General features: G+C 37.6%; 1 protein-coding gene and 2 long non-coding RNA genes across 5 annotated transcripts in view; all 3 read right to left on the bottom strand.

Moving 5' to 3' along the window:
• Window positions 1–15,597, bottom strand: part of LOC136249042 (uncharacterized) — a 48,630-nt gene extending 33,033 nt beyond the window's left edge. The window contains exons 1-4 of the mRNA XM_066040949.1: window positions 15,354–15,597; window positions 7,356–7,621; window positions 7,255–7,295; window positions 7,093–7,194 (exon numbers count right to left, since the gene is read on the bottom strand). Coding sequence (XP_065897021.1) covers window positions 7,093–7,194; window positions 7,255–7,295; window positions 7,356–7,621; window positions 15,354–15,565 — 621 coding nt within the window. The 5' untranslated portion in view covers window positions 15,566–15,597. The remainder of the gene's footprint in view (window positions 1–7,092; window positions 7,195–7,254; window positions 7,296–7,355; window positions 7,622–15,353) is intronic.
• A 3,892-nt stretch (window positions 15,598–19,489) lies between these two features.
• On the bottom strand, window positions 19,490–20,285 carry LOC136251675 (uncharacterized). Its single transcript, XR_010699143.1, has 6 exons — window positions 20,243–20,285; window positions 20,053–20,192; window positions 19,922–20,002; window positions 19,783–19,870; window positions 19,661–19,729; window positions 19,490–19,609 (listed from the first exon to the last, which is right to left on the bottom strand). It is a non-coding gene; the product is annotated as an uncharacterized lncRNA (long non-coding RNA).
• A 14-nt stretch (window positions 20,286–20,299) lies between these two features.
• Window positions 20,300–21,228, bottom strand: LOC136251676 (uncharacterized). Of its 3 annotated transcripts, XR_010699145.1 has the most exons (5): window positions 20,994–21,228; window positions 20,804–20,847; window positions 20,578–20,753; window positions 20,472–20,528; window positions 20,300–20,416 (listed from the first exon to the last, which is right to left on the bottom strand). It is a non-coding gene; the product is annotated as an uncharacterized lncRNA (long non-coding RNA). The 3 variants fall into 3 exon arrangements; XR_010699144.1 differs by having other exon boundaries at window positions 20,804–21,228; XR_010699146.1 differs by having other exon boundaries at window positions 20,302–20,416; window positions 20,468–20,528; window positions 20,804–21,228.
• Between the last annotated feature and the right edge of the window lie 3,211 nt (window positions 21,229–24,439).

Raw genomic sequence — 24,439 nt, 5'->3', positions numbered from 1 at the left:
TTCGCTCGTGCGCTACAGCCCGGGCCTTCGGGTTTATAAATTTCATAGACTCCACATTGTGCCCGTATAACTGCTTTAGACTCTATTTCACATTACACTCAGATTACTTACCTCATCCATGGCTGTTTCTGCTGTAGGCTCGGCAAAAGCGGCTGGTTTTCTTACGATAATACTAGCGCCATGGCAACTATGCGTCCTCACGTGACTAAACAATCGCACTCGTTAAATCACTGCATGTGAACAACGCATAGCGATTGGACAAATCCGATTTTGAGCATATGTCATAAAGGCGTGGAGTATATTAGAAAACAAGGTGGAGTATATGAGATTTATTACCCACCCAAAACAGCCTAAATAGAGTCTAACACTTCTTATTGTTTTAATATCGTGCACTACTCCAACTTGTTTCAGTACTATTTATCGATGTGCTATGGTCCCTATACTCTAGTTGAAAATTCCAAATTTTTCTGTGTACTTGTTTGTTAACTTTTTTTTGTAAATAATGATTATGACTGGTGAACCCATGCATACCGCATCTGAAATGGCACCACGTGTCCCAATTATCATGTGAAAAGTGAAGTATCCATTACGCTTCATTGTCAGCTATGTTCAACCCGTTACGCAGCATTTCGAATCAAAAACTGTTCGAACAGTACCTCTGCAATCCACGCATACCGAAAGAAAGAAATAGTGCCACGTGTCCCAGTTATATCAATTATTGTCTGAAAAGTGAAGTATCCATTACGCTTCGTTGTCAGCTATGTTCAACCCATTACACAGCAGTATGAATCAAGAACTGTTTGCTCTGATATCAAAATAGTCACTATGACAAATACAGACGATTTCCGTTATGAAGGGAAGCCATCACGTGCTATTGCCAAATCGACACTTTTCGCTGTCAGCAAAGATGAATAGGACACAAAGGAGAACACTGGTAAGTCCATGAAGAATGTATTGTACATACTGCGGTATGCCAAAAGGCATCTGTTGGGCCGAAGCGACGTCGAACAGCAAAAAAATCAAGCCTGTAACTTTAGTCATCATCGAGTTACGCTTGTCTGAAGGCATCATTCAGTCAGTTACTTACTTACTCAGTCAGTAGAAAATTCCATTAAATAAATTATTTTTAAAATTCTGTAGCAACCTGTTGAAAGCGTTTCAGGTTGATCTGAAAGCATGTTTGGGCTTAGTTTCACCTAACCAATACTGTCTGATCGTAATTAGGGGAAATTGAGGCTGCTTTTTGGGTGATATTATTTCTTGGCCACGCCTACTCCTTTGTGGTCCCTACTATACACTACTATTGTAGTGTATGATGTAATAGTTATACCATGGGAATGAGTGCTTTGCCTGATATATATGCACAAGACCGAGGGCCGCAGACCCTAGGGCAAGCGTGTATATACAGGCAAACCACAAGTGCCTGTGGTATAACTAATATGTTCTACTTTTGCATGTAGACTTGCCTATTTGGCAAAATGTTTAGTTGCTATACCCTTCTCTTATATAGGGAACCAAGTAAGCTGTGATTGTGGGATTGAATTTTGCCAAACAAACTGTGATTGTGGGATTCAATTTTAATACATCAAACAGTAGTTTGATTTAACTTTTGCTAATATAGCAATGTTAAGAGACTAGTGTTAATTATGTTACTTTAATCACTACATTTACAAAAGCAAGACAAACTACTTTGATGTATTAAAATTGAATCCCACAATCATAGCTTGTTTGGCAAAATTCAAACCCACAATCACAGCGTGCTTGCTTCCCTATATATGAGAAGAGAGATAAAGTATAACATCAAAGGAATCTAATAATTTCTGGATATAGTGTGCACTCCTATTAGGTGTGCAATATCTTGAGTTAACGAGATATACGCACTGGCTTAACGAGATATACGCACTGGTACAGTGCGTATATCTCGTAGAGTGTGTATATCTCGTTAACTTTTCTGAACCAGTTATATGTGATATATATGCACTGGCTCTTTCATACCTTTTAAGCAGTGGTGTGTTTGAAACTGTTTTGTCATCTGTCATATTACCATTGCAATATTGATCCCTTTGAACTCCTTGTTGAGTCACTATGATGGTGGTGGTAGTAAAGAAACTGGAGAACAATCCCAGCAACAGTAGTCAGAAGTGTTCCATCAATCAAAACATTCTATTTGTGGCATCCTTCAGCAAGCAGCAAAAGTTTTTATATCTTGTTCGTATAGGATCTTCAATGCCAGATCCTCAACATTATGGGACGTTACTGATCTGTTGGACTAATTACTGTACTGTACTGTGTCTTTGTGTTGTTGTAATGTGTGTGTGTGTGTTGTTATTATGTTTTTTTTGTATTTATGCCTTGCCAGGGCCCTTGCTATTTCAACTTGGTACCCCTGAGTTTGGGCCCCCATTTTCTCTGTCATATTTTCATGACATTATCATCATCAATTCTATTATTAGATTTATGCACGTGATTGTATTTATGGTGCGCATTTATTTGAAACAATTTTTTAACGCGATGGGAGGGTTGGAAGGCGTATTGGGAACGTTGGACATGGTTTGTAGAGGATAAGGGGGTTAATATTTACTAAATCGCCGGGTATATAACGAGGGATGATAAGTCTGAATGCGGGGAAGGTTACGGGTTTCCGTTCGCAAAAAAGTCCCACTAAGGAAATTTTGAAAAACCTGTTTCACTGCCAACGGGTTCACCGATTAATGCACCGTAATTTGTTTAACGGTAGCATTTTACGGGTGATTTTTGTACCATTTCAGGGCCTACATTCTCCTGTGATATATGTACCACTTTCACACTTCAGATCAAAGGAAAGCCAGTGCATATATATCACATACATAATATGTGACTGGATTTTGGAAAAACAATCCAAATCGCACATTAGAAGTTTCGAGATAAACGGTTTTAAAGAATTGAAGCCAGCATAACTCTCCAAGGATAGCAAGTACGCGTATGCAATTTACACAAAAGATGCATCAATCTGTTACCTTTCAAGCCACTTCCAGTACTTGTAGCTGCTTGTACAGTTTCCCGCCAAATAAGATAGAAAATCTGAGCAGTTGGACGAGCGAAGTATTATCACGAGTGCTCACAAAGGGGTGGAGGCTGGGGGGTGGTGGGGAGGGCAAAAGATAGACCTCAAAATGGAGGCAGACCACGATTGGAGTCCAGACACGAGATTACAGGGCTGTGCTGGCTCCTTAGTGGCTGATATGTAGCAAAATCTACAGAGAACATGTCTGGCCAACATTATAAGGCTGTCCACCAGTAAACCACTGATTCTTGCCAAGCCAGGTCCTTCACAAGGCCTGAAACCACCATTTGAGCACTCCACACCACCCAGTAAAGACGTCTGTTAAAACCATCCTGGTGTAGTTTGAGTAGTGCTGAGGGTCAAAACTTGTAATACGATAGTGTAGCTATCCACTGGTGGTGTTAGTTTGATTTTGCCTGATGTGCGATTTGGTTCGGTTCTGTAAAATCTGGTCACATATTGTACTAGCTCAGGAAAGTGACAAGGTATACGCACTGTGAACAGTGCGCATATCTCATTAAGGCAGTGTGGTTATCTCGTTAACTCAAGATATTGCACAGTTAGGTGTGTGTATATCACGTTAGTCCATTCCAAGAAATCCTCACATTTCTTTGATGTCCTTTGCTATCTTTGTACCATTATATAGTCACACATCTTAAGATCGATTGTAGGATTAGGTTTCTTTGTGGTTTCTCAAAGCATGTTGAGTAGTTCCTTTCACTGAAATGGAGCTGTTTTTAATACAAGTGAGCTCTATAGCACTGTTTTGATAAGTTATAGACACCTGTCTCGATGTTACGTAATGCACTAAGTTAATTGAGCCACTAGAGGTGAAGTGGTATTCATGCGCAACTGTAATTTATTTATGGATATAATTTATTCATGATTATTATATGGGAGTACTTATACAACATTAAACCATCTTTTTGAAGTTATGTTTCAAGGGCGAATTTAGGGGGATCCTCCAAAATTTTACCATGTGCAAGCTAGGAAGCTTCTAGAAGTTGCAGTATAGATGCAACTGCATCTTATACGTATGCATGGGCAATGAAAAGATGGAAAGAGAAGGGAGAATGGCTAATCTAGAGGGGTTCAAATTATACTTTTGGTGTGAGACTTAACCTAAAAGCTGCTAAAAATCGAAATACTCTAATAGAACATTTAACTACTCTAATAGAACATCCATCATAATGTTTTTTTCAAGAAGTTGCCAGTGTGTTTTCTTGACCTGTGCACTACTATCTTACCATTGCTCCAAACATCCTGCCATATACTAATCACTTTCTGAGAACAACTTCTGTCAAATAGTTTAATATTATAGTAGGTATTTTCAGTTGTTGCTACATTGATGCTTGGGTTAACATGCTTAAATAAAACAGTTGATTTCTTAGCATGTATACAGTTAACAAGGCTGTAGTATCTGAGAAGTGTTTGTTTTTGCTTTATCAGTACCAAAGTTCCATGCTGCATTTATCTGAATCTAGAAAGCTAATAAAATTTAATGGGTTTGCACTCCCAAACCCCTTGAAGCTCAACTTTATAAGCTCAAATGATACCACAGCATTTACGCTGTCACGTTATAAGGGGTTAGCTGTGGCCAAAAACTAGTTGTATATGTAAGTGACTTTCGACTCTGGTTGTAAAAAACTAATATGGTGATGGGGCCATATAGTTGAAAAAGTCAGATTGAAATAGTAACAGAACAGTCTGTGGCTACATATACTACAAAGTTGAAGTTATTTTTGTGGGCATTTTAAATCTCTACAGTGACCTTAAGATCCAATCCTGTGTATGTCTTTGACAATCCACTATTATGTATTGTCTTATAATCCAATAGCATATAAGGTATAGTTCTGTTTTTCTAAAATTGCTTACAACTGAACTCATCCATCTTGTACCCCCACAATCTTTCAGTACATAGAGTATTTGGTTAAAAATAGCTTCCAGATTCAATCTTGTGATTGAATCACCCCAGACCCCTCTAGCTGGAAAATTCTATGTATGCATACTCTACACACTGCAAGCTATTTATGCGTATGTATGCGTATCTGGAAAATTCTATGTATGCGTATTTGGTTAAAAATAGCTTCCAGATTCAATCTTGTGATTGAATCACCCCAGACCCCTCTAGCTGGAAAATTCTATTTTTATTCCAAAAATTTCCAGAGAAAGCATCACCCCAGACCCCTCTAGCTGGAAAATTCTATGTATGCATACTCTACATACTGCATGGTGAGTGTATACTTGCCCTCTCAAGCCCTCTCTTCATTGTTACTGTTTGGATGTTATAGTTTGAGCCATGAAACTGTAAAGCACACTAGCTATACCTTAAGCCAAGCAATACACCGAATTTAATTTGTGAATTGATTAGCAAAAAACCAAACTCTAAAATTGCTAAACTTAATGTACTGCTATTTGGCACTAAATTAACATATTTCAAATACAAAATTAATGGCAAGTATTGATCACGTATAGCTGCATCCTTCTCCTTCCTGTTCTTTATTTGTGACTGCATTTGACAAAACCCGGCTTCGACGCACAAAGCTTCATAAGGAGATATGGCGATTTTAAGTAATCATTGTGTAGTAACTTCCCAGTGCCTACAGCTGTGCAGACAAAATTTGCACCAATTATTCATCTATTTACTAGCTATCAGTGTGTGGGTGTATAAGTTTGATACCCAAAATATGCCCTGTTTTGGGCAGCTTTTTTTCGAGCGGGTAATAATATCACAGGTGGTAGTAATAGGGGCAGAGAGTGGTGGGTGGGCTTAATATAGGAGTATAAAATGGAGCAAGAAGACGAATGGAATCAAGAGACCGAGTTTGAGCCCTTTATGGCCCTCCATGGCCCTCAAATCACTCCAAATTGATTGAGAACACCATTGGTGAGCTCTCTGTGAAGTCCCAGCTCACTACACCATTACAACAAAGCCATGGCCATCTAATGGCGCCAATCTTCCACTCGTGGCTTTGACAGTATCGGAAGAAAGCAGCTGCAGAAACCAGACTTTTCAGTCCCGAAGGAAATACAGAGTGGAATATGATAGTGTGTTAGACCAGCAATCCAATTCTGGTAAAAACGTAAGTTTGATTTTGTGTGTGTGGAAGCCGGGTTATATGAAATCCAGTCACAATTTAATATTAAGGGTGGCATCACATGAGATCGCGTGATCTAACAATAATACAGATCCTTTGTTTGGCTGCCTCTTGCTGTTCCATGTGTTCCATGTGTTGCTAATAAAGTGTAGCCCTGATTTCAAGCATCAATTGGTAAGTTACACAGTATATGGGCTACAATGTATTTATGCGTGACTGAATTTGACAAAACCCGGCTTCGACGCACAAAGCTTCGTAAGGAGATATGGCAATTTTAAGTGATCATTGTGTAGTAACTTCCCAGTGCCTACAACTGTGCAGACAAAATTTGCACCAATTGTTCATCTATTTACTAGCTATCAGTGTGTGGGTGTATAAGTTTCTGATACCCAAAATATGCCCTGTTTTGGGAAGCTTTTTTCGAGTGGGTAATAATATCACAGGTGGTAGTATAGGGGCGGAGGGTGGGGGTGGATATAGGAGTATAAAATGGAGCAAGAAGACGAATGGAATCCAGAGACCAAGTTTGAGCCCTTTATGGCCCTCAAATCACTCCAAATTGATTGAGAACACCATTGGCGAGCTCTCTGTGAAGTCCCAGCTCACCACACACCATTACAACAAAGCCATGGCCATCTAATGGCGCCAATCTTCCACTCGTGGCTTTGACAGGGTCGGAAGAAAGCAGCTGCAGAAACCAGACTTTCCAGTCCTGAAGGAAATACAGAGTGGAATATGATAGTGTGTTAGATCAGCAATCCATTTCTGGTAAAAACGTAAGTTTGATTTTGTGTGTGTGTGGAAGCCGGGTTATATGAAATCCGGTCACAAATTAACAATTCTTTTAAATACTAGCGATACATTAATAAGCATTCTTTTATGAGTGATCAGATACAAACAAGATAATGTAACTGTAAACACACCAACTCATGCACAATTTTTGATCCAAACCTGTCCAAATGAGCATGATTCTTTTGTCCCATGCAAGACATGATAGAGAGTGTGTACATATCCTTCATCAAGTTGAATCACATCTTCGTCAATTTTATGCAGCTATATACAAATATCCAGTATACATTTGATTTGCCTAGCTTTGTATATAGACTTCCTTACTGGTTCTTGCGGTGCATGATCATGAGCTGGACTAGTAATGTCTATATACAAATTATTCCATTAATGAAAGTAACAAAGTGTATATAATATTATTTGGTTACCTCCACTGCTGGTTTGGGTAAAAATATATGGTGAAGAAAGGAATGATAGCTTATATCTGTCAGATGGTGAAGATACATCTGTAGTGTTGTCTACAGACAAATTTTCAGGTGATGGAGTTGGCTTTGGTTTGTCACTGTCTTTCGTAGCCTGCTTGAGCCCCAAATGTATTGAGGTGGTGGAAGTTTTGGTTTTTCCCAATCCTGAATCAGGTCTTGGCACATCCCGATCATCAGCATGTGATATTCCAGTCGAGGCTGTTTCAGGCCTAAACGTGAATGTACTGGTTAAAATTGAAACTTTTCATAACAGTTACTGCATACATAGGGAAAAGTGTTTAAGCACATAATTAACTAGTGTAAAAATAATTTTAAAGATTAAAATATGGGAATGAGAGCACTGAAAAAAGTAAAGAAACAAGAGTCAAACAAGCCAGCATGTTAAACACACAGAGATCTCTCAATGGATATGGTAGAAACTAAGGAAAAAACAGTAGTTTCTCCATAAATCAGGGGTAGATAAGTACTGAGAATGCTTCTGTATAAATGTTTATTCAAGTCCACTGTGTTTAAAGTGCTGGCTTGTTTGATTACACTTACTGAAATTGTTTTTGTAAAGATGTGTGTGTATTTATCTATTAATCTATCTACCTATCTATGTTTGACCGTACGCACCCACATAAGCAAATCCTTATAGTGGTAAAAACAGTGTGAACTACCTTCCCATTGGGCTCTTCAGGTATTTAACTGCCAAAAACACCATAGCATGCCTCTTAGGCTACTAGGAAATACGTATCTCTTCGAGATCAATATAGTATGACATTCAGCTTTCTGGCTTATCTGTTAATCTCATTTCCATCGAGATCGGTTGTTTAGGCCATTTGATTCCGAACACAATTGCCCAAGTGGCCAACTTGTGAAGTGATGAAGACTATAAGATCCCTGTTTGAGCAGGTTGCTTGCATTGCTGTCTGTAGACTGGAGCAATATGAGTAAAGTTCTTGCTCAAGGAAACAACAACAATAGCAACCGAGTATAACCGGGCATCAAAGTTGGTCTAGACTGTAGCAATATGAGTAAAGTTTCTAAACATACACACATACACACACATCGCATGCACACACTCACCTACTCAGCCTTTTTGCCATTAGCTAAAGAACTGGACCAGACAGAGCACTAATTTGGGTTAGAACAATTCTATCACTGGTGACAAGTAAAGTCTTTTGTGTAGATCCTGCTACTCTCATTATAGTTAAAGGGAAAAACATAAACACACACTTTGAAAATAGCCTATATTATGCTGTTGAGCATGTTCAAACATCCAGCCTATTTATGTGCTTTCCAAATCAAGATTATGCTCTATGATTGGCTGTTTTGTTAGAGTATATCAGCCTTTCCTGACTGCTGTATTAGAGTAAGTGACTGCTCTATTAGAGTATCTCGATTTTTAGTGTGAATAATCAGCCAAGAAACAATAAAAATAATAACATTGCACATTTCCTTGGTATGAAAAGCAGTATTGTTTGCAGTACTTTTGGCAGGCGAATTGAGCATTTAATTAAAAGTCTTGAAAATTGTCCTAAAGATTATCAACCAAGATATCCTTCGCAATTCAACAACACTATTTAGCTTGAGCATCTCACCAAACATACAACTGGAAAAAAGAGAAACCACCTAAGTATGTGCAAACCAAGTACAATATACTCTCCCACACAGGAGAGTATAATTACTAGACTACATTGAGCCCATAAATGTACCCTTTGAATGAGAGAAGATTTAATTGGATTTCTATCATCTGAACATGATAGGTACTCTCACTTCTAAAACAGAGTGTAACCTACTGCATTACATGGCACTAAATTTGCAGACTAGACAAATGGACTACTGAGACAACATGTAAACATATAATACGTATTTGTGGTAAACAAAAGCTTTACTTATGAACTAGCTATTTTGTTAAACTTTGTAATTAGGTTATTAGCACTTATGCAAACAACTTATTTATGGATGTGTTAATGTCTTTGTTAATTGGTAAAAAACTTGTTTTTGTATCGTGACCTTGGTATTGTAAGACTTCGTACAGTCTTGTGTTTATGTACATTCATGTGCAAATTTTTTGGTGATCAAAGCCATAGGCGGTGGAGACAGGGAAGCCATCCCCCCACACACACACTTTTATGGGACAATGTTTGCAAGAAAAGATTGAGATACTCTAATAGAACAGTCAGGATCTAGATACTCTAATAGAGCAGTCACAGTGTTCAGAGAAGCAGTGTAGCAAGCTACTTAGCTACATATGTGTAGTTATAAATAAGGAGATATAATTGATGGAGGGCAGATATTATCAGCATGTATTACTTTTTTTTTGGTCTTCAGCTTACAGCTAGCCTGGCCCCCTCACTCTTTGGCCTGCTCCACCGCCCCTGATCAAAGTTATTTAAAAGTATATCACAATCAGAAAGGAATATTACAATATTGTATTTTGTGTGGGAGGATAAAAATTCCATGCATATTGTATTTTTCATACAGTAACAATTAGCTGCATACCTGTACTGTATCAGTTATAGTTAAAGCCCTGCCACATGTGTGTACGAAAATTCAGGGTGTGTCAAGAGGCTAATACAGCATAAGACAAAGCCAAGTCATGTATTTGTCTCTGAGTACTGTAGTTTTTGAATACATAAGTATAAGCAGTGCTTTAAGTGATTTATTGTACTTCCTGGTCACCTTGCTCAGAGCAATTTTATCGAGTACCCGAATTGTATAATTTTCAGTGATTTAACTATCAGTAAGTTGTTGCATAATTTATTTGTAGTCGTAGAACGAACTGGTAGGATTATATAGTTTGGTTAGTTTAGCATTAACAGTGCTACACACGTGGTCCATCGTGCCATCTGTGTGAGATTGTTTCTCCAATTTTCTGTGATCAGACTATCATAAAGTGTTTGTGAAATCTATTTCTAGTCATAGAACCAGGATAGTCAGGCTAGTTTTAGCGATTTATGTTATGCATGTGATTAATCATGCTGTATAAGTGGGGTTGCTTTGTAACATTCCTTACATAACTGTACTGTATTATTTCTCAATCAGCTGCGTAACTCCACTCCAAAGAATAGTATGAAGTACGGTAGATTAATGCTAGTTGAAGCACCGCCGCAAGTACAACATGAAAAAATAGTAGTGTTGCACTGATATCCAAATTAGTCGATTATTCCGACAACCAATATTAAGCAACAGAATTAGCTGATACCGATAACCGATCCAATCCGATATATACTAATAACACTAACACTCATCCTCATCATAATTAAATGACTCACATTAGTGACATAAGTATTGATATACAGCTTATTCTAGGCTAAAATGTAAAGTTAGATGTATACCCCAAGTAAAAGTTACTTGTGGTAAACAGGTTTTAAGTGTATGTTAGATACCCACTGGAGGTTTTTTAGTAGGATTGATAACCTGAGGGCGCGGTTTGGTCACCGAGGCGTGGCATTAATTAGTGACCGAGGTGCAGCCGAGGTCACTAATTAATTCCCACCGAGGTGCCAAACCAAGCACGAGAGTTTCAACCCTACTAAAAAGCGACAGTGGGTATCTAACCTATTTAGAAAGCAGCTCATTACCAGCACTGACAAAAGAAGCACAGACTCACGCTAGGTAAGGTCCTTTACAGCGTGTTTGCTTGTGCTGCCGGCTTAGTGGCCAGGTTAGTGTTGTTTTAGTAGCTGTTATTTAGGTCCAAGGCTTGTTTACTAGCTAATACAAGCTGGCCACGAAGCGACAAGCTTTATTATAACTGATCACGAAGCGACAAGCTTTATAACATCTGGCCACGAAGCGACAAGCTTTATTACAACTGGCCACGAAGCGACAAGCTTTATTACAACGTGACAAGCTGTATTACAACTGGCCATGAAGCAACAAGCTTTATAACAACTGATGCCACGAAGCGACAAGCTTTATTAGCTACAACGTGACAAGCTGTAATTCAACTTGCCACGAAGCGACAAGCTTTATTACAACGCTACAAACTGTATTACAACTGGCTACGAAGTGACAAGCTTTATAACAACTGGCCACGAAGCGACAAGCTTTATAACAGCTGGCCACGAATCGAAGTGACAAGTTTTATAACAGCTGGCCACGAAGCGACAAGCTTTATAACAGCTCTCCACGAAGCTACAGGCTTTATAACTGGCCACAGAGTGACAAATGTTACAAACAGGTGCAATAGCATAGCTGAAGTGTGTTGATGGTCTAATGGCGACAGTGCTGACAAGCAGACGAACGCAAATGTGCTTACTGTAAACTCGCAACACCAGTAGTTTCACTGATGGCTAGTTAGTTGTGAATGTGAACATTGTTGGGATAACTGTGATATGCATCGAGCAGCTGGCTCTTTCGGTTGATGGCTAGATTGGTCAAGTGCTGGTATGGCTGATGAAGGTAAAAACCCAAATCTCACTAACCATACAACCACTAATTAAATCAGTAACATAGAAAACTCTTTGAAGTGTTGTTGAATTTACCATAACAGTCTCACGTGACAAGAGGTCTCTAAATGAAACTTAGAGCCCTCACCTCAGGTCTCAAAGTGGTATCAATAACTTCATTAACTGTGTCAACATCAAAGAGAATTATTCATGCTGCTTTCTAAGTACATTTTGCTACTGCTAAACAGTTGAGACAAGTGGCTGGTACTACATAGAAACCTAAAACGTCAGTTCACTTTGGGCATGGCCTAAAACCTGACAGTTTACTATGGGCATGGCTTGTGGTCACTGCTAATCCATCAACACATAAGTTAATTAAAATGTCAAATAACTTATGTTTAGCTCCCCCCACATTATTATAATACACAGCACAGTGGTGATTAACAATGGCTTCGATTTATCAAAACCAATTAATCAGCTAGTAGTCAGTATTGGCCCAATAACGATTATTGGCGCAACACTAAAAAAATAGCATGAGGGCATGGGCGAGAGACCAACACAGCATGAGGCGAAGCCAAGTGCTGTATTCAGCTCGAGACCACACCAGATTGCTATTTTTCATATTGTACAAGCATGGTGGTTAAAAGTGTTTTCTGGTCGTCTTTGTTCCAAGCGTTCATTTTGTATACTCGAATTGCATCGGTTTTCAGCCATCAGACGTGTTTATATAATACAAGTTTGGTCATAAAACAAACAGATAGCATCGTTTTGGTTACTTCTGGTGATTTAAAATGATATGCATTTGATCGACAGTGCAAAATTTTTGCATACACAGTGCTGTACTTTCCTTTCAGTGCTGCTACTGCTGCATGGAAATAATAACATACTTACTCATTTGATCTTCGCCCATGCAAGTGCTTTAATTGCATGTGAAGAATTTTACTCATTAAGTGAAAGATGTATTTATAAGAATATTACTGTATACTCTTTCTAAGGCTTGCTGGTCAGGTGCAGTATAAGTAGTCAAACCGACACTCAATGAGAGCCATAAATTTTACAGGTTGTTGGATTATCAAGTCACCTCTGTAATCCGACATTGTACAATATCTAGAATCATGTCAGATTATGCCGTAAATTACAGGTAAAACGAATCACACAATGTTTTTAACATGAATTAATTTGAGAATATGCAAATATTACAACTTTTTTCTATTATTGTCAACCAATTAAATACTTTGGTTGCTTAAAATTATTTTCTGTGATTGTTTTAATGCTGGTATTATTCTCTGCCGGATTACAAAGGTCAAAAACAATGTATTCCAAGTCTAGGGAATCAAATTTTGTGTTGGATTATGGAATACAGAGGTGTCAGATTACGGAGACTGTTTTCCATGCAAAAGTGTTGGTAAACAGTGTTGGGAGTAACGCGCTACTTATGTAACGCGTTACGTAATATTATTACTTTTGTGGTAACAAAGTAATATAACGAAATACGCTATGAAAACAGGTAATATAACGCAAGATACTTTACTTACAAACGTAACGCGTTACCTAAGTAATATAATTACTGTAACGAGTCTAATATGACGTAATATTATTATTAAAAGTAACGAAGTTACTAATCTCATTAGTAATCCTCTGAGTAACGCCTAACCACAACGAAGTAACGAGGCCTACTGAATGAAGCTTATTCACTAGCTTCTTACTTATAACCAAGGTTTGCACATTGTCCAATAACGCAATCATGTCACATGATAAGGTGGTAGTTTCACACGTGACAACTTAAGGCTGTGGACACAAAGTAATATAATATGTAATATTATTACAGTTACTTTATTTTATGGGTAATATGTAACTGTAACTAAATAGTTCTGTTGCAAGTAATATGTAATATGTATGCCCAACACTGTTGGTAAATGACATTTTGGTCGGATTAGAGAAGATTCTGGGGTCAGATTAGAGAGGTTCAACTGTACAAGTATTAGGAATATTAAGTGTAAAATAGGAATCAAAAACAAGGGGGACTTTTAACCCTAATTCAGTCATGGGTATAGACTGAAGGGATTAAATGTCCACTAGTATATCTGCTGCAGGTGTAGGCAACCTCCCTTGTTTTTCTATGATCCCTAATCAGACTTCAAATTACTAATTTTTCCTTATACTTGTTTGTTTACTTTTTTAATAACATTATTATCACTGGTGAACCCACGCATACCACATCAAAAAAAAAAAAAAAAAGAATGGCATCAGAGTTAATGTTTCATCTGAACATATGCAGTAACTATCAAGTAAAATGGCCTTGGCCTATCTATCCCCCTAGAGACTTGTGAGAAGGCTTAAAGCCTGTGAATACAGGGAGTCAGAAACATGCAACCAAAACATGAAGAAGGCAGAAAAAAATCCCAGTCCCAGGTGCCTGAGATCTTCTCTGCATTCAACCTATACTTAAACATCAACTTATGATTTCTTTCTATTAGCTAACATTTAATTTACTGCTCAAAATAATTACAGGCAATCTAGCAGAGCCACATTAAACATGGATGAACAACATCTTAAGACGTAAGATGATATACAAGTAAACAATTATGTTGACTGATGTTTAATTTGGAACATGAACCCCAGACACCTCTCAATGCAAAGCTTTTGATTTTCTGCTGTGTATATACAACTGCTGTCCTTAAAGGTTTACTGAGCTTAACTGTTGCTTATGCTACCTTTATTACTTTACTGCTTTTGTTGCTACTGTAGGTGCTTCACACTACATATAAATATTTTGCTGCTATTTTGTCCTGGCGGCTGATCAGCACTGCTAGACCACTACATGTTGGCTACTGACCAGCTGATTGGTTGTAGACTAACTGGTTAGCTGCTGACTAACTAGTTGGCTGCTAGCTATATAGCTAGTTATCCGTTGACTAGCTGGTCCGCTGCTGACCAGTTGGATGCTAGCTAGCTGGTTGGCCGCGAACTATAGCTGCTGGTTGGCTGTTGCGGTTGTTTCTATTGGTTGACTAACTAAATGACTGATACTGACTTCCTTCCTAGCTGGCTCGCTACTTTTTTAAGTATAAGCTGCTTTGTGCTGTAGTAGCTATTCAGCAGCAAAGCTAGTGATAATACATGTGTAGGTGACCATATAGGGCTATAGTTGGTACGCGTTCACCTGAGCCCCCGCCAAATATAGTAATATCAAAGAGGTGAACATGTGTTCACTCCCAATGGCTTTGTACTGGAACAAACATGTTTGCGCGCCTGAATCGTCCATACTAAATGTATGGGATATTTTTAAAGCTTCATAACTCACTTGTTCTTGCCCATATCAAAACGCTTTTTTGATAAACAGTTCCGGCGTTTAAAGGGCTTCACAGCACTACTTAATGTTTGGGCAGCTGGCCCATGTAACAAGAGTTATTAACAAGAAACGAGGGCTCAGGTGAACGCAAACCGACTATGAGACAGTAGTATGAGGCAGCATTACAAGTACCAAGCAAATACGTGATTATATAGCTATTTATTTGTACTACATAATACAACTGAATGGATTTTTATACAGCTAGCTCACATTTCTGGACGTGGCTTGATCGACACTGTCAGTTGTAATTGATCACACCCTGCGGAGTTCGCTGATGCCGAAGCTGCAGCCGCATTGTCGATTTCAACTTTGTACTTACTGACATCTCCTGAGAAAAGTTTCTCTAGTCCCGGATGATTTTCGATCAGCAACACTGGACAACTGAGCAATACCTTACGTTCGGTTCGTTTACGTTGTGACATCCTAAAACTTCACTGCCATTGTTTAGATTGTAAGGGCGTGGACGAGATATGTGGCAAAGCCAGGAAAATCCCTTGGGCGGCAGGGGCGGATCTAGTCTCGCGTGGCCAGACCGCTTTTTTCCCCACCCAATATACGGAAAAAAGCGGTCTGGCCACGCGAGACTAGGGCGGATCCAGGAGCTGGCAAAAGGAGGGACACAAACAGCAAGGCTAAGGTGCATGTAGGTGGTTGGGGAGGCATTATGGCCTTTGCAGATGATTGTGAAGTCTTAAAAGCTGTTTAAAGGTTACGAAACACCAGCAACACGATAATTATTTGTAGAGGCGCTTGGTATTTGTGCTGGCAACAGCGATTCAGGGATTTTAAATTTCATGGAAATAGTTTTTATTTAGCATAGCCTTGTGCAGTACTCCCTGAGGATCTCATAAACACTTAGTTTTCAAAAATCCATCATAGGATGATGGAGTTATAAGCAATTTTTTCCCCTTAAATAGACAAAATCTTTTTCGCATCTTTCCATTGAAAAAAAGTCCCAAAAATGGCACAATTGAACAAATGCTTATAGCTAACTCAGCTTTGCAATAACATTTTTAACTTCTGTTTTCTGTTATAAATACCTTAGTACATGGACTACAGTGCAACCTTACTTGCAGTAAGACCCTCTGAATAAAGATCACCTCCATTGAAGGCCACTAAATGGTTGCATGCATTTAACATAATATTATTACGGATGGAAAAACAGCATACACATGGTGGAGTGCAACCACAATTGGTACCATTCAAAAATAAATGTGCATGCAAAACGCAAAGAGTTGTACTGTTGATTTATAGCTGCTTACGTATATATTTATTTTTGTTCTTACCCTGACAGCTACCAAAATGGTGCATCAAAGAGATACCGTAATTCGCTTTATTTTCGTGCAAAATTTTTCATGATAAAAATTTTCGTGTCAAAATATTTTCGTATGATTTACATGAATGACTGCTCTATTAGAGTAGTTGATCTTGTGTAAAATTTTCGTACAATTTGTTGCATACGAAAATTATTTTACAACGAAAAAAAGCAAATTACGGTGAGCTACTTGTGGTGCAAACTTGCTGACTTTTGGCATAGTAATATTTAAAGCTACATGGCTTAAAATGCTCACCTTGTAATTGGTGTAACTGACAAATGCTGGATCATTTCTTGCAAAAAGAACATAACACTGTGGTAACTACATTGCAAAATAATATTCGATTGTGGGATTAGTCTTCTTCATTTTGGACAGGCATTTTCTCAGGGTCGGAGCCCAGAGATTTTGAGTGGTCCAGCCATCTATGGACTGCAATGGAGGTGATAGTCATGCACACTACTTTTTATTGATCTGATGTGATTTTAGATTGTCTGCTTTCATGTGATACTCAACTGCATGTGCTAAGCACACACATTGCAGCATGCCAATTAAGCTAGTGGTGTCTGGAAATTTTTGAAAATAGATGCTCTGAAATGGCATCAGGAAGCTATTTTATTTGCAAAGCCTCTTTCTCCTTTTCGTTAACATCAAAGAAATATCCTGGTAATATTGTAATGCAGTACCAGGCAAGTAATTCAATTTCATTATTATTATTAAATACAGAGAAAAAGGCATTACGCCTGTGAGTCCTGCTCATTACAATAAACAATTACATTAAGAATAAAAGTTATCAATCAAAATTTTAAAATTGTCAATAGAATTAGACGAAACTACATAATTGGGTAAATAATTCCATTTCATGTCTAGTTTTACTTTCTGAAAGCTCATATTTGAGATACAGAAGCCATTGGGATTGTAATTGTAATGCATGCATGAAGAATAAGTATAGAGCAATGGCTATACTCTATACCGAATGCACTATTAGAGTATTGCAATGACTGTTCTATTAGAGTATATTATGATGGCTGCTTTATTAGAGTATCTCGATCTTTTTTACAAATTCAAGTAGCTGAAAAGTGGTCCGGCGGTCCTGCATGTTCTTAACCTGATACCAAGCAAGTGCGCCTCAGTTCATTGTTGTTTTCGTGTTACAGGACAAGACAAGTCTCATCACCACTATACAGAGTAGATTTTGCTAATTTTGGTGGGTACTATTTAGAGTTTCAATCATTTGACTATTTTAGCCATAACTACAATGTCTACTAATAAGTCTGCGTCTCCAAGAAAGCAGAAAGGTACTAGGGAGAGGAAGAGGCCTGCTGACTTTACTCCACCTGGCTGCAGTAAGAAGCAAAAAGATAGAAGTGAAGAAGCCATATCTGAGGACATATGCCAAGTATGTGACATACCAATTGTAGAATACTCAACAACCAGTGAAGGAGAAGAGGCTGTGTTCTGTGAGGGACAATGTAACTCCTGGATTCATAGAAAGTGTAGTGGATTAACTGCTGAACTATTTGATATTGTAAGCGAGTCAAACGAACCTTTCTGATGCTGTTACTGTATGCTGACACATCAAAGAAGTGAGATCAACACACTGAAACACATTGTAGAATCTTTAACTGTAAAAATTTCCAGCCTAGAATCTAAAACAATTGAGACCAGCACAACAGTTAACCCACAACTTGCTCTTAATCAGACATCCAAAGACACACAGTTTCAGTCAACTTCAAATCCAATTCAATCTTCTGACTCCACCTGTCAACACAAGTACATAGCCCCTACTTTTAAGAAGCCAGCTACCTCAGATGACAAACCACAAGATGATCATAAGTTTAACATAGTTGTCTATGGTATAGATGAATGCAGCAAAGGGACTCCAAAGAACGAACGACTCAATCATGATCTAGACAAAGTCACATCCATCATCACTAAAGGAGAAACCAGTGTTAGTCCTTTATCCATCCGTGACCTTGTAAGACTTGGAAAATACCATGAGCAATTGAAGCAACCTCGTCCACTACTTGTCAAACTCAACCGTTCCATTGATGTATCAGCGTTATTGTCAAAAGCAAGATCTCTACCAAAAAACATTAGAATAAAACCAGACATGTCTCGAGCTGACAGGCTTGTTGAGTCTCTTCTTCTAAAAGAAAAATGGTCATTAATTCAAAACAGTATTGATCGCAAGGTCATCAAAATTCGAAGCAACAAAATTTTTGTGAACAAGTAACTTCATGGCCAAGTTATAAATTCAACTTTTGTCCTATCTCAGTCTCATCAGCTCATTCCAGTGGACTCTTCCAGTAGCTAACTGACTATCCCACAAGATTCCTGAATTTCTGTAGCTAACTAATCAGTCTAATTATAGTGTATGTATGCATATATGTACGTAAGTCTTGTTAGGCTGCTGGTACAAGTTACCAGCAGACCCTTGGTAGTTCTCTACCATAAAGTTTAAATAAATAATCTTATAATTGGCATAAAACTCCACACAAACATATTTGTAGCAGAAAGCTAACTGTACCATTGTATTCCTTGCCCCCAGAAACCCTACAAATTATCCAGTGGTTTGATCAATCACTTGTACGGTAGCAAATTGATTGTGCCAACTCTCCAATGGAAGTTTCATGGAGAAAATTTTATACAAAATTTACAGAATTCTGGAATTGCTACTGACAAGATATATATCAAAAGAAGTATATGGAGAGGGGGGAGGGGGGGATTTGTCCCAAATAGGATCCACCATTGTATCACTGTGAAAAAAGCTCAGAATAATAAGGTCTATAACAGTCTTATTATGTTAGTATTGGAATGAAATAATACAGTATATATTAATAGATTAGGACTTCACTATAACAAGCTTATTGAATACATTTAAGACGGTCATATATTAGAGATTAAATCACTAGTATAGTGCGGTGTATTATCAGACTATACTAAGCCTATTTCAACCATATATTGGCTACTATACTATTGTACTTTTTACTTTCCTATAATCTGTGGCTACCTTAATTTCTATAATTATATTTTGTAATGAATTTAATTCTGTAAATATGTTAAAACCACAATAGGTACAGCTAGTAAATCAATGTCTCCTTGGCCATGACAGTATCAAATCAATTTCATCATTTATCAGTCTTTATCCAACTGCAGCAGGTAAGACAGTAAATACAATTCACAAGTTCCATTACAAATTACCTGTATTATCATCACTATGTAGAACTCTATGACAATCTGTTAGTCGTCTGGTAGAACTGTCCCACAACTCTAATACTAAGATGGTAAATATAATGTTTATTCTGGACAATTGTTGGACTTACAGTTTGTAACAATAAGAATCTCATAAAACCGAGACCTTGTCTGGAAACCTAGCATTACCATGTAGAACAGCGGCTAGGTCCCACAACTCTATTAAAGATGGTAAATATAATGTGTATACTGAACAATCATTGTACTTACAGTTTGTAACAATCTTTTAAAACTGAGACCGACAATCCATGTACAACTAAGACAAGTCTGATAAGACCAGGTCTCACAACCCTAAATGGAGGCAAACATAATTCATATTCTGGATTACTTGGTGTACTTACAGATGTTATCGGTGAGTCTAACCAGACATAAAACAGCCACTTAGTATGTGACTTTGTTGGGCTAATGTGTACGTAAGCTCACAAGAAGCATCTGATACACTGATAACCAAGTCCAAGAATCTTGTAATCACTAAGTACAACTGAAACAATACTAAATATAATATAATTTGCATACTCTCAGTGAACTTACTTTTGTTAGCAATACGAGCATGGTCAGTGAAATAAGGACAAACAGGTTCTTGAAGCACTCAACTCATTTACAGTGCCAGACGAGGTAGCCGCCGTCAGCTGTTGATAAAAAGTAGTGAAAAACATGAAGAAATGAGACCGGTTCCCAGAAGAAATGAGACCAGTTTCCACAAACCTAAACGAAGGTAAATATAAATTGTGTACTGGACACTCTCAGTGTACTTACTTACAGATGTTAGCAATACGAAGAATCTCCTAGAACTGAGACCAAGTCTGTAATTCCTACCCTATTGAAAAGAAAATGAATAAAAACACAATCAGGCTTAATGCACTTACAGCTGTAAGTAATTAGAAAATGACGTTGAACAACTCCGTGAAAAAAACCAAAAAGTCCACACATGGTTGCTACCAGATTCTTTAACGGAAGCAGCTGCCATTGAAGGAAACTAACACTGCAGATGTTGTACACTGACAGCCTGTAGAACCAAGAGGTTCGACAAGAAACTGTACCTCTGAAGAGATAATATACAAAATCATAAGAGCAGACCATGCATACTCTTACCGTTGATGGCTGATGAACTGTGTCCACTCGTCATCCGCCATAAGCTGAGACAACAGGATATAAAACATGTAATACGTACACAGCAACACCAAAGTTGAATCATTTGCAGGCCATTGTCATACAATACACAATAAACAATTTAATACGGCTAAACCTATCGTACAAGCTATCATTTTAGTCTAATACTTACTCATCTAGAGCTGTTTTAGATGGCTGCCATTGAAGGAATTGTCCACTTGGCCGCGCCGCTTCACCACTACTGTGACAGGCCAGCAGGGATGTACAGTTGTGGTCCATAACTATCATCGTGGCTCATTGGACGATGGCGCTGATCGCGCACACTCTCTCAACGAGATACACCGTCCGAGCGACACCACCATATCACTCACATTTACAACCTATGATACAACAATAGCGACAAATATGGCGACTTAATTGCATCTAATACGCATGCGCACACCACTGACTCCTTCAATTTTAGACAAGCATTACTACGAAGTTTTGCAGGTGTGCTAACTGTGCAAGAAAATCTAGATTTGTATGACTCTTAGATTGAATAATTAATTTTTCTGGTATTATATGCTTTGCCATATGAAAATGTATGCGTATGAAAGTAATTATTACAACAAACTGAAGCTAGCTATAGTGATTAACAGAAGTGTAGCTACTTATTGTAAAATCATCATGACTGTTTGGTACAGTAAAAAAATCTTAAGTCACATGGGATGGTGATAATGAGATGGTGAAGCTAAAAATAAGACAATAATTAGATCTAATGGTGAAGCTAAAAAGTTATCACATTTAGTTAAGTAAACAAAGCCATGCAAAGAATGTGTATTAAACTAAAGTATGATCTGTTTCCCATAATATAAGATGGGGTTTATACTAAAGTATAAGATAGTTAGTATAATGCAAGACTATACTGAGATTATTTGTATAGTTTAAGCCATTAGATATACCATCTTATATTCCTCTTTTTTCACAGTGTATATAGTAGTATAATTATAACCAGATGATGATCATGCAAGCATTGAGGTGTATATGGTATAGCAACATTATCATCCCCTGCAAACTTTATGTTTACCTGGCTCCTCAGGCTAGCTTACTCTAAAAAAACTAAACTGAACTCTACAAAATAATTCAAGTCAACATTTGCTTTGTATTGTGACTGTATAAAAGAAGTACAACTAAGATGTGTCTCTATACAATTTGATTCAAATCTTTTTGAACATTGTTAATGGCTTTGTATTGCTGAGTGTACATCAGTGCTAACCTCTTCTGTAGACCTACTCCAGTCCTTCAGACATCTCATGCATGAAAATGAACATTCACAAGGAACTGAACCCACTGGCAAAGTTATTGCCTATACAGTGTATATAGCTACTACTAAAATTAACCTTGCTCGGCTAGGATCTGGTCTGCTCCTGACTCAACTGTTAAACAAACTCTTTCAAGCTTGCGTGGTACAGCACTTGCAGGTTGACATTTCAGAAGGCTCTGAGCATTTCTCTACATTTCATAAACTTAAGTAATGCTCCAGCTTACAGCATATTATGCTTCAATATTAGACTAGTTTAATTGCACCCAACACAAAAAACTGACTTACTCCATTAGCTCTAAGATACTTTGAATGGTCAGGCCATCCATGGACTGGAATGGAGGTCATAGTCATGCACACTACTTTTTATTAATCTGATGTGATATTTAACTCTTTCATGTGATACTCGACTGCATGTGCTAAGCATGTCAAACTAGGGAGTCTGGGGGCATGCTCCCTCAAGGAAATTTTTGATGTGACAACTTCCGACAGTGGATCTCTTGACTCGTGCATCGATAATGAATGCAGCAAGCTGTGATACGTAGTGTAAATTGCAGAATTCAGTGAAAATGTATGCTTTGAAATGGCACGTGAAGGCTATTTTTGATTGTAACTGCTAATGCATGATCAATTAGCTCAACGCAATGCAATGCAGATGACTACTGGAACTTTTGAAAAGAAGTTTAAAGACAATTTTAGACCAAGCAGTGTAATGAGAACAGTGCTACACTGAATGCTCTATTAGCACTATAGTTTATAGCGGCACAACACAAAATAATTAGGTTGCTTAAAGCCAAATTTAAAACTAATGTGGAAACAAGTGACAAAAGCACCAAACTTTCTCCACATATGTACAGTAGTACAACCTTAACTTTAATTTTTTGATAGGGTCCATCTTATTCTAAAAAGGGCCTTTCCGTAAAAGCATTTATAGTTTTGCTCTATTTCATGTAAGAGAACATTATGCAGGGTTGAACATTAAACCGAGACCTGATAAACAGTAATATTACTCTCACAAGCTTTATTCAATGCTGACAAGTAATTTTTTCATTCATACTAATAAATGTGACCAAATTTGTCTTTTCCACACACAATTTGACCCATTTTTTGAAGTTCGAAGCTTCATAAGTTTTTGATCATGGCATATAATAGCCTAAAATTTTCCATGGGTGTAACTACAGTATCTGGCTGCATTCTGGTACTAAGAGCAAGTTAATCAGTATAAGGAGTCAAGTGTTACATCATTTTGTTTGCTGATATGTAAAATGTGTGGAAATGGTGCCTTTTCACAAATCCGGTCACCTATAGTTTATAGTGTATACAGCTTGTATGATCCACAAACTGTATAGAAAAATTTCTCTATAGTTGCTACACTATGGAAATGAATATACACTGTAATATTTGCAGTAATTAGTTTTATTTGTGATATATATAAATGAAATATCTCCTAATACATAATACTGCATGTAGTCATTCAGATGTCACATCTTATACAGAATTCATTTTGTGCTTGTTTGTGAAGTAGCTATAACTTACTAGCTTATACTACACCAGCTCTTGTGTGTTATTGCTACATGCATGATTTTGTGTTTATGCTGAAATCACATGCATGACCACAACAGTAAGGTTCTTCATACCATTAATCCAGCAGTACAAGCTGTATACCATGTAAGATAAAACTCTTTTTCTCAAGTCTCAATTCAAGCTGAATTTATGCTAAAAATGCATATTTGTAGTAGTGGATATAATGTATAGGATTTCACCAGGGTTTGTGAGAGCAAAGTGTGGTTTAAGTACACTATAACCATGGGATGCAGTCATCATGGATTTATTTCATGAATTTCCAAACAGCTTTCATTAAGCAATGGCAGGTACGTATAATATCAAATGCTATAGTTTTAAAGATGTTTCAGACATATGATGCAATCTGATGAAGTATTGCAATTTTAAAATCAAACTGTAGCAGTGAAAAATAACTTTTAGTATTGCATGTTTACATTCACCATTATCGTGAAACTTAGCAGCCAAAGATTACACATAGATAGCTTTGACATGCTAGGTTAGGATGTAAAGAACACAGAATTGCAATATTTCATCGATCAGTTAATCAGAAGTGTAGAATTTCAACTATGACATGTTTGGCACAATTGTATGCATACAATATTGGGTAAGATAGCTGTGCTGAAATCACATGCAAAGAAGAATTCAACTAGCACAGTGGTCATGGTAATTTTATTACTGTGTAGCAGAACTTTATAGATGACTGTTCTAGCAGTATTATTTTTTCAAATTCCCACATTCAATAAATCAGTCCTGCA

Source organism: Dysidea avara, chromosome 3 (genome assembly GCF_963678975.1).
Source record: "Dysidea avara chromosome 3, odDysAvar1.4, whole genome shotgun sequence".
Lineage (NCBI taxonomy): Eukaryota > Metazoa > Porifera > Demospongiae > Dictyoceratida > Dysideidae > Dysidea > Dysidea avara.
The sequence above is the reverse complement of the archived record's forward strand: the minus strand, read 5'-3'. Positions and strand labels throughout refer to the sequence as shown.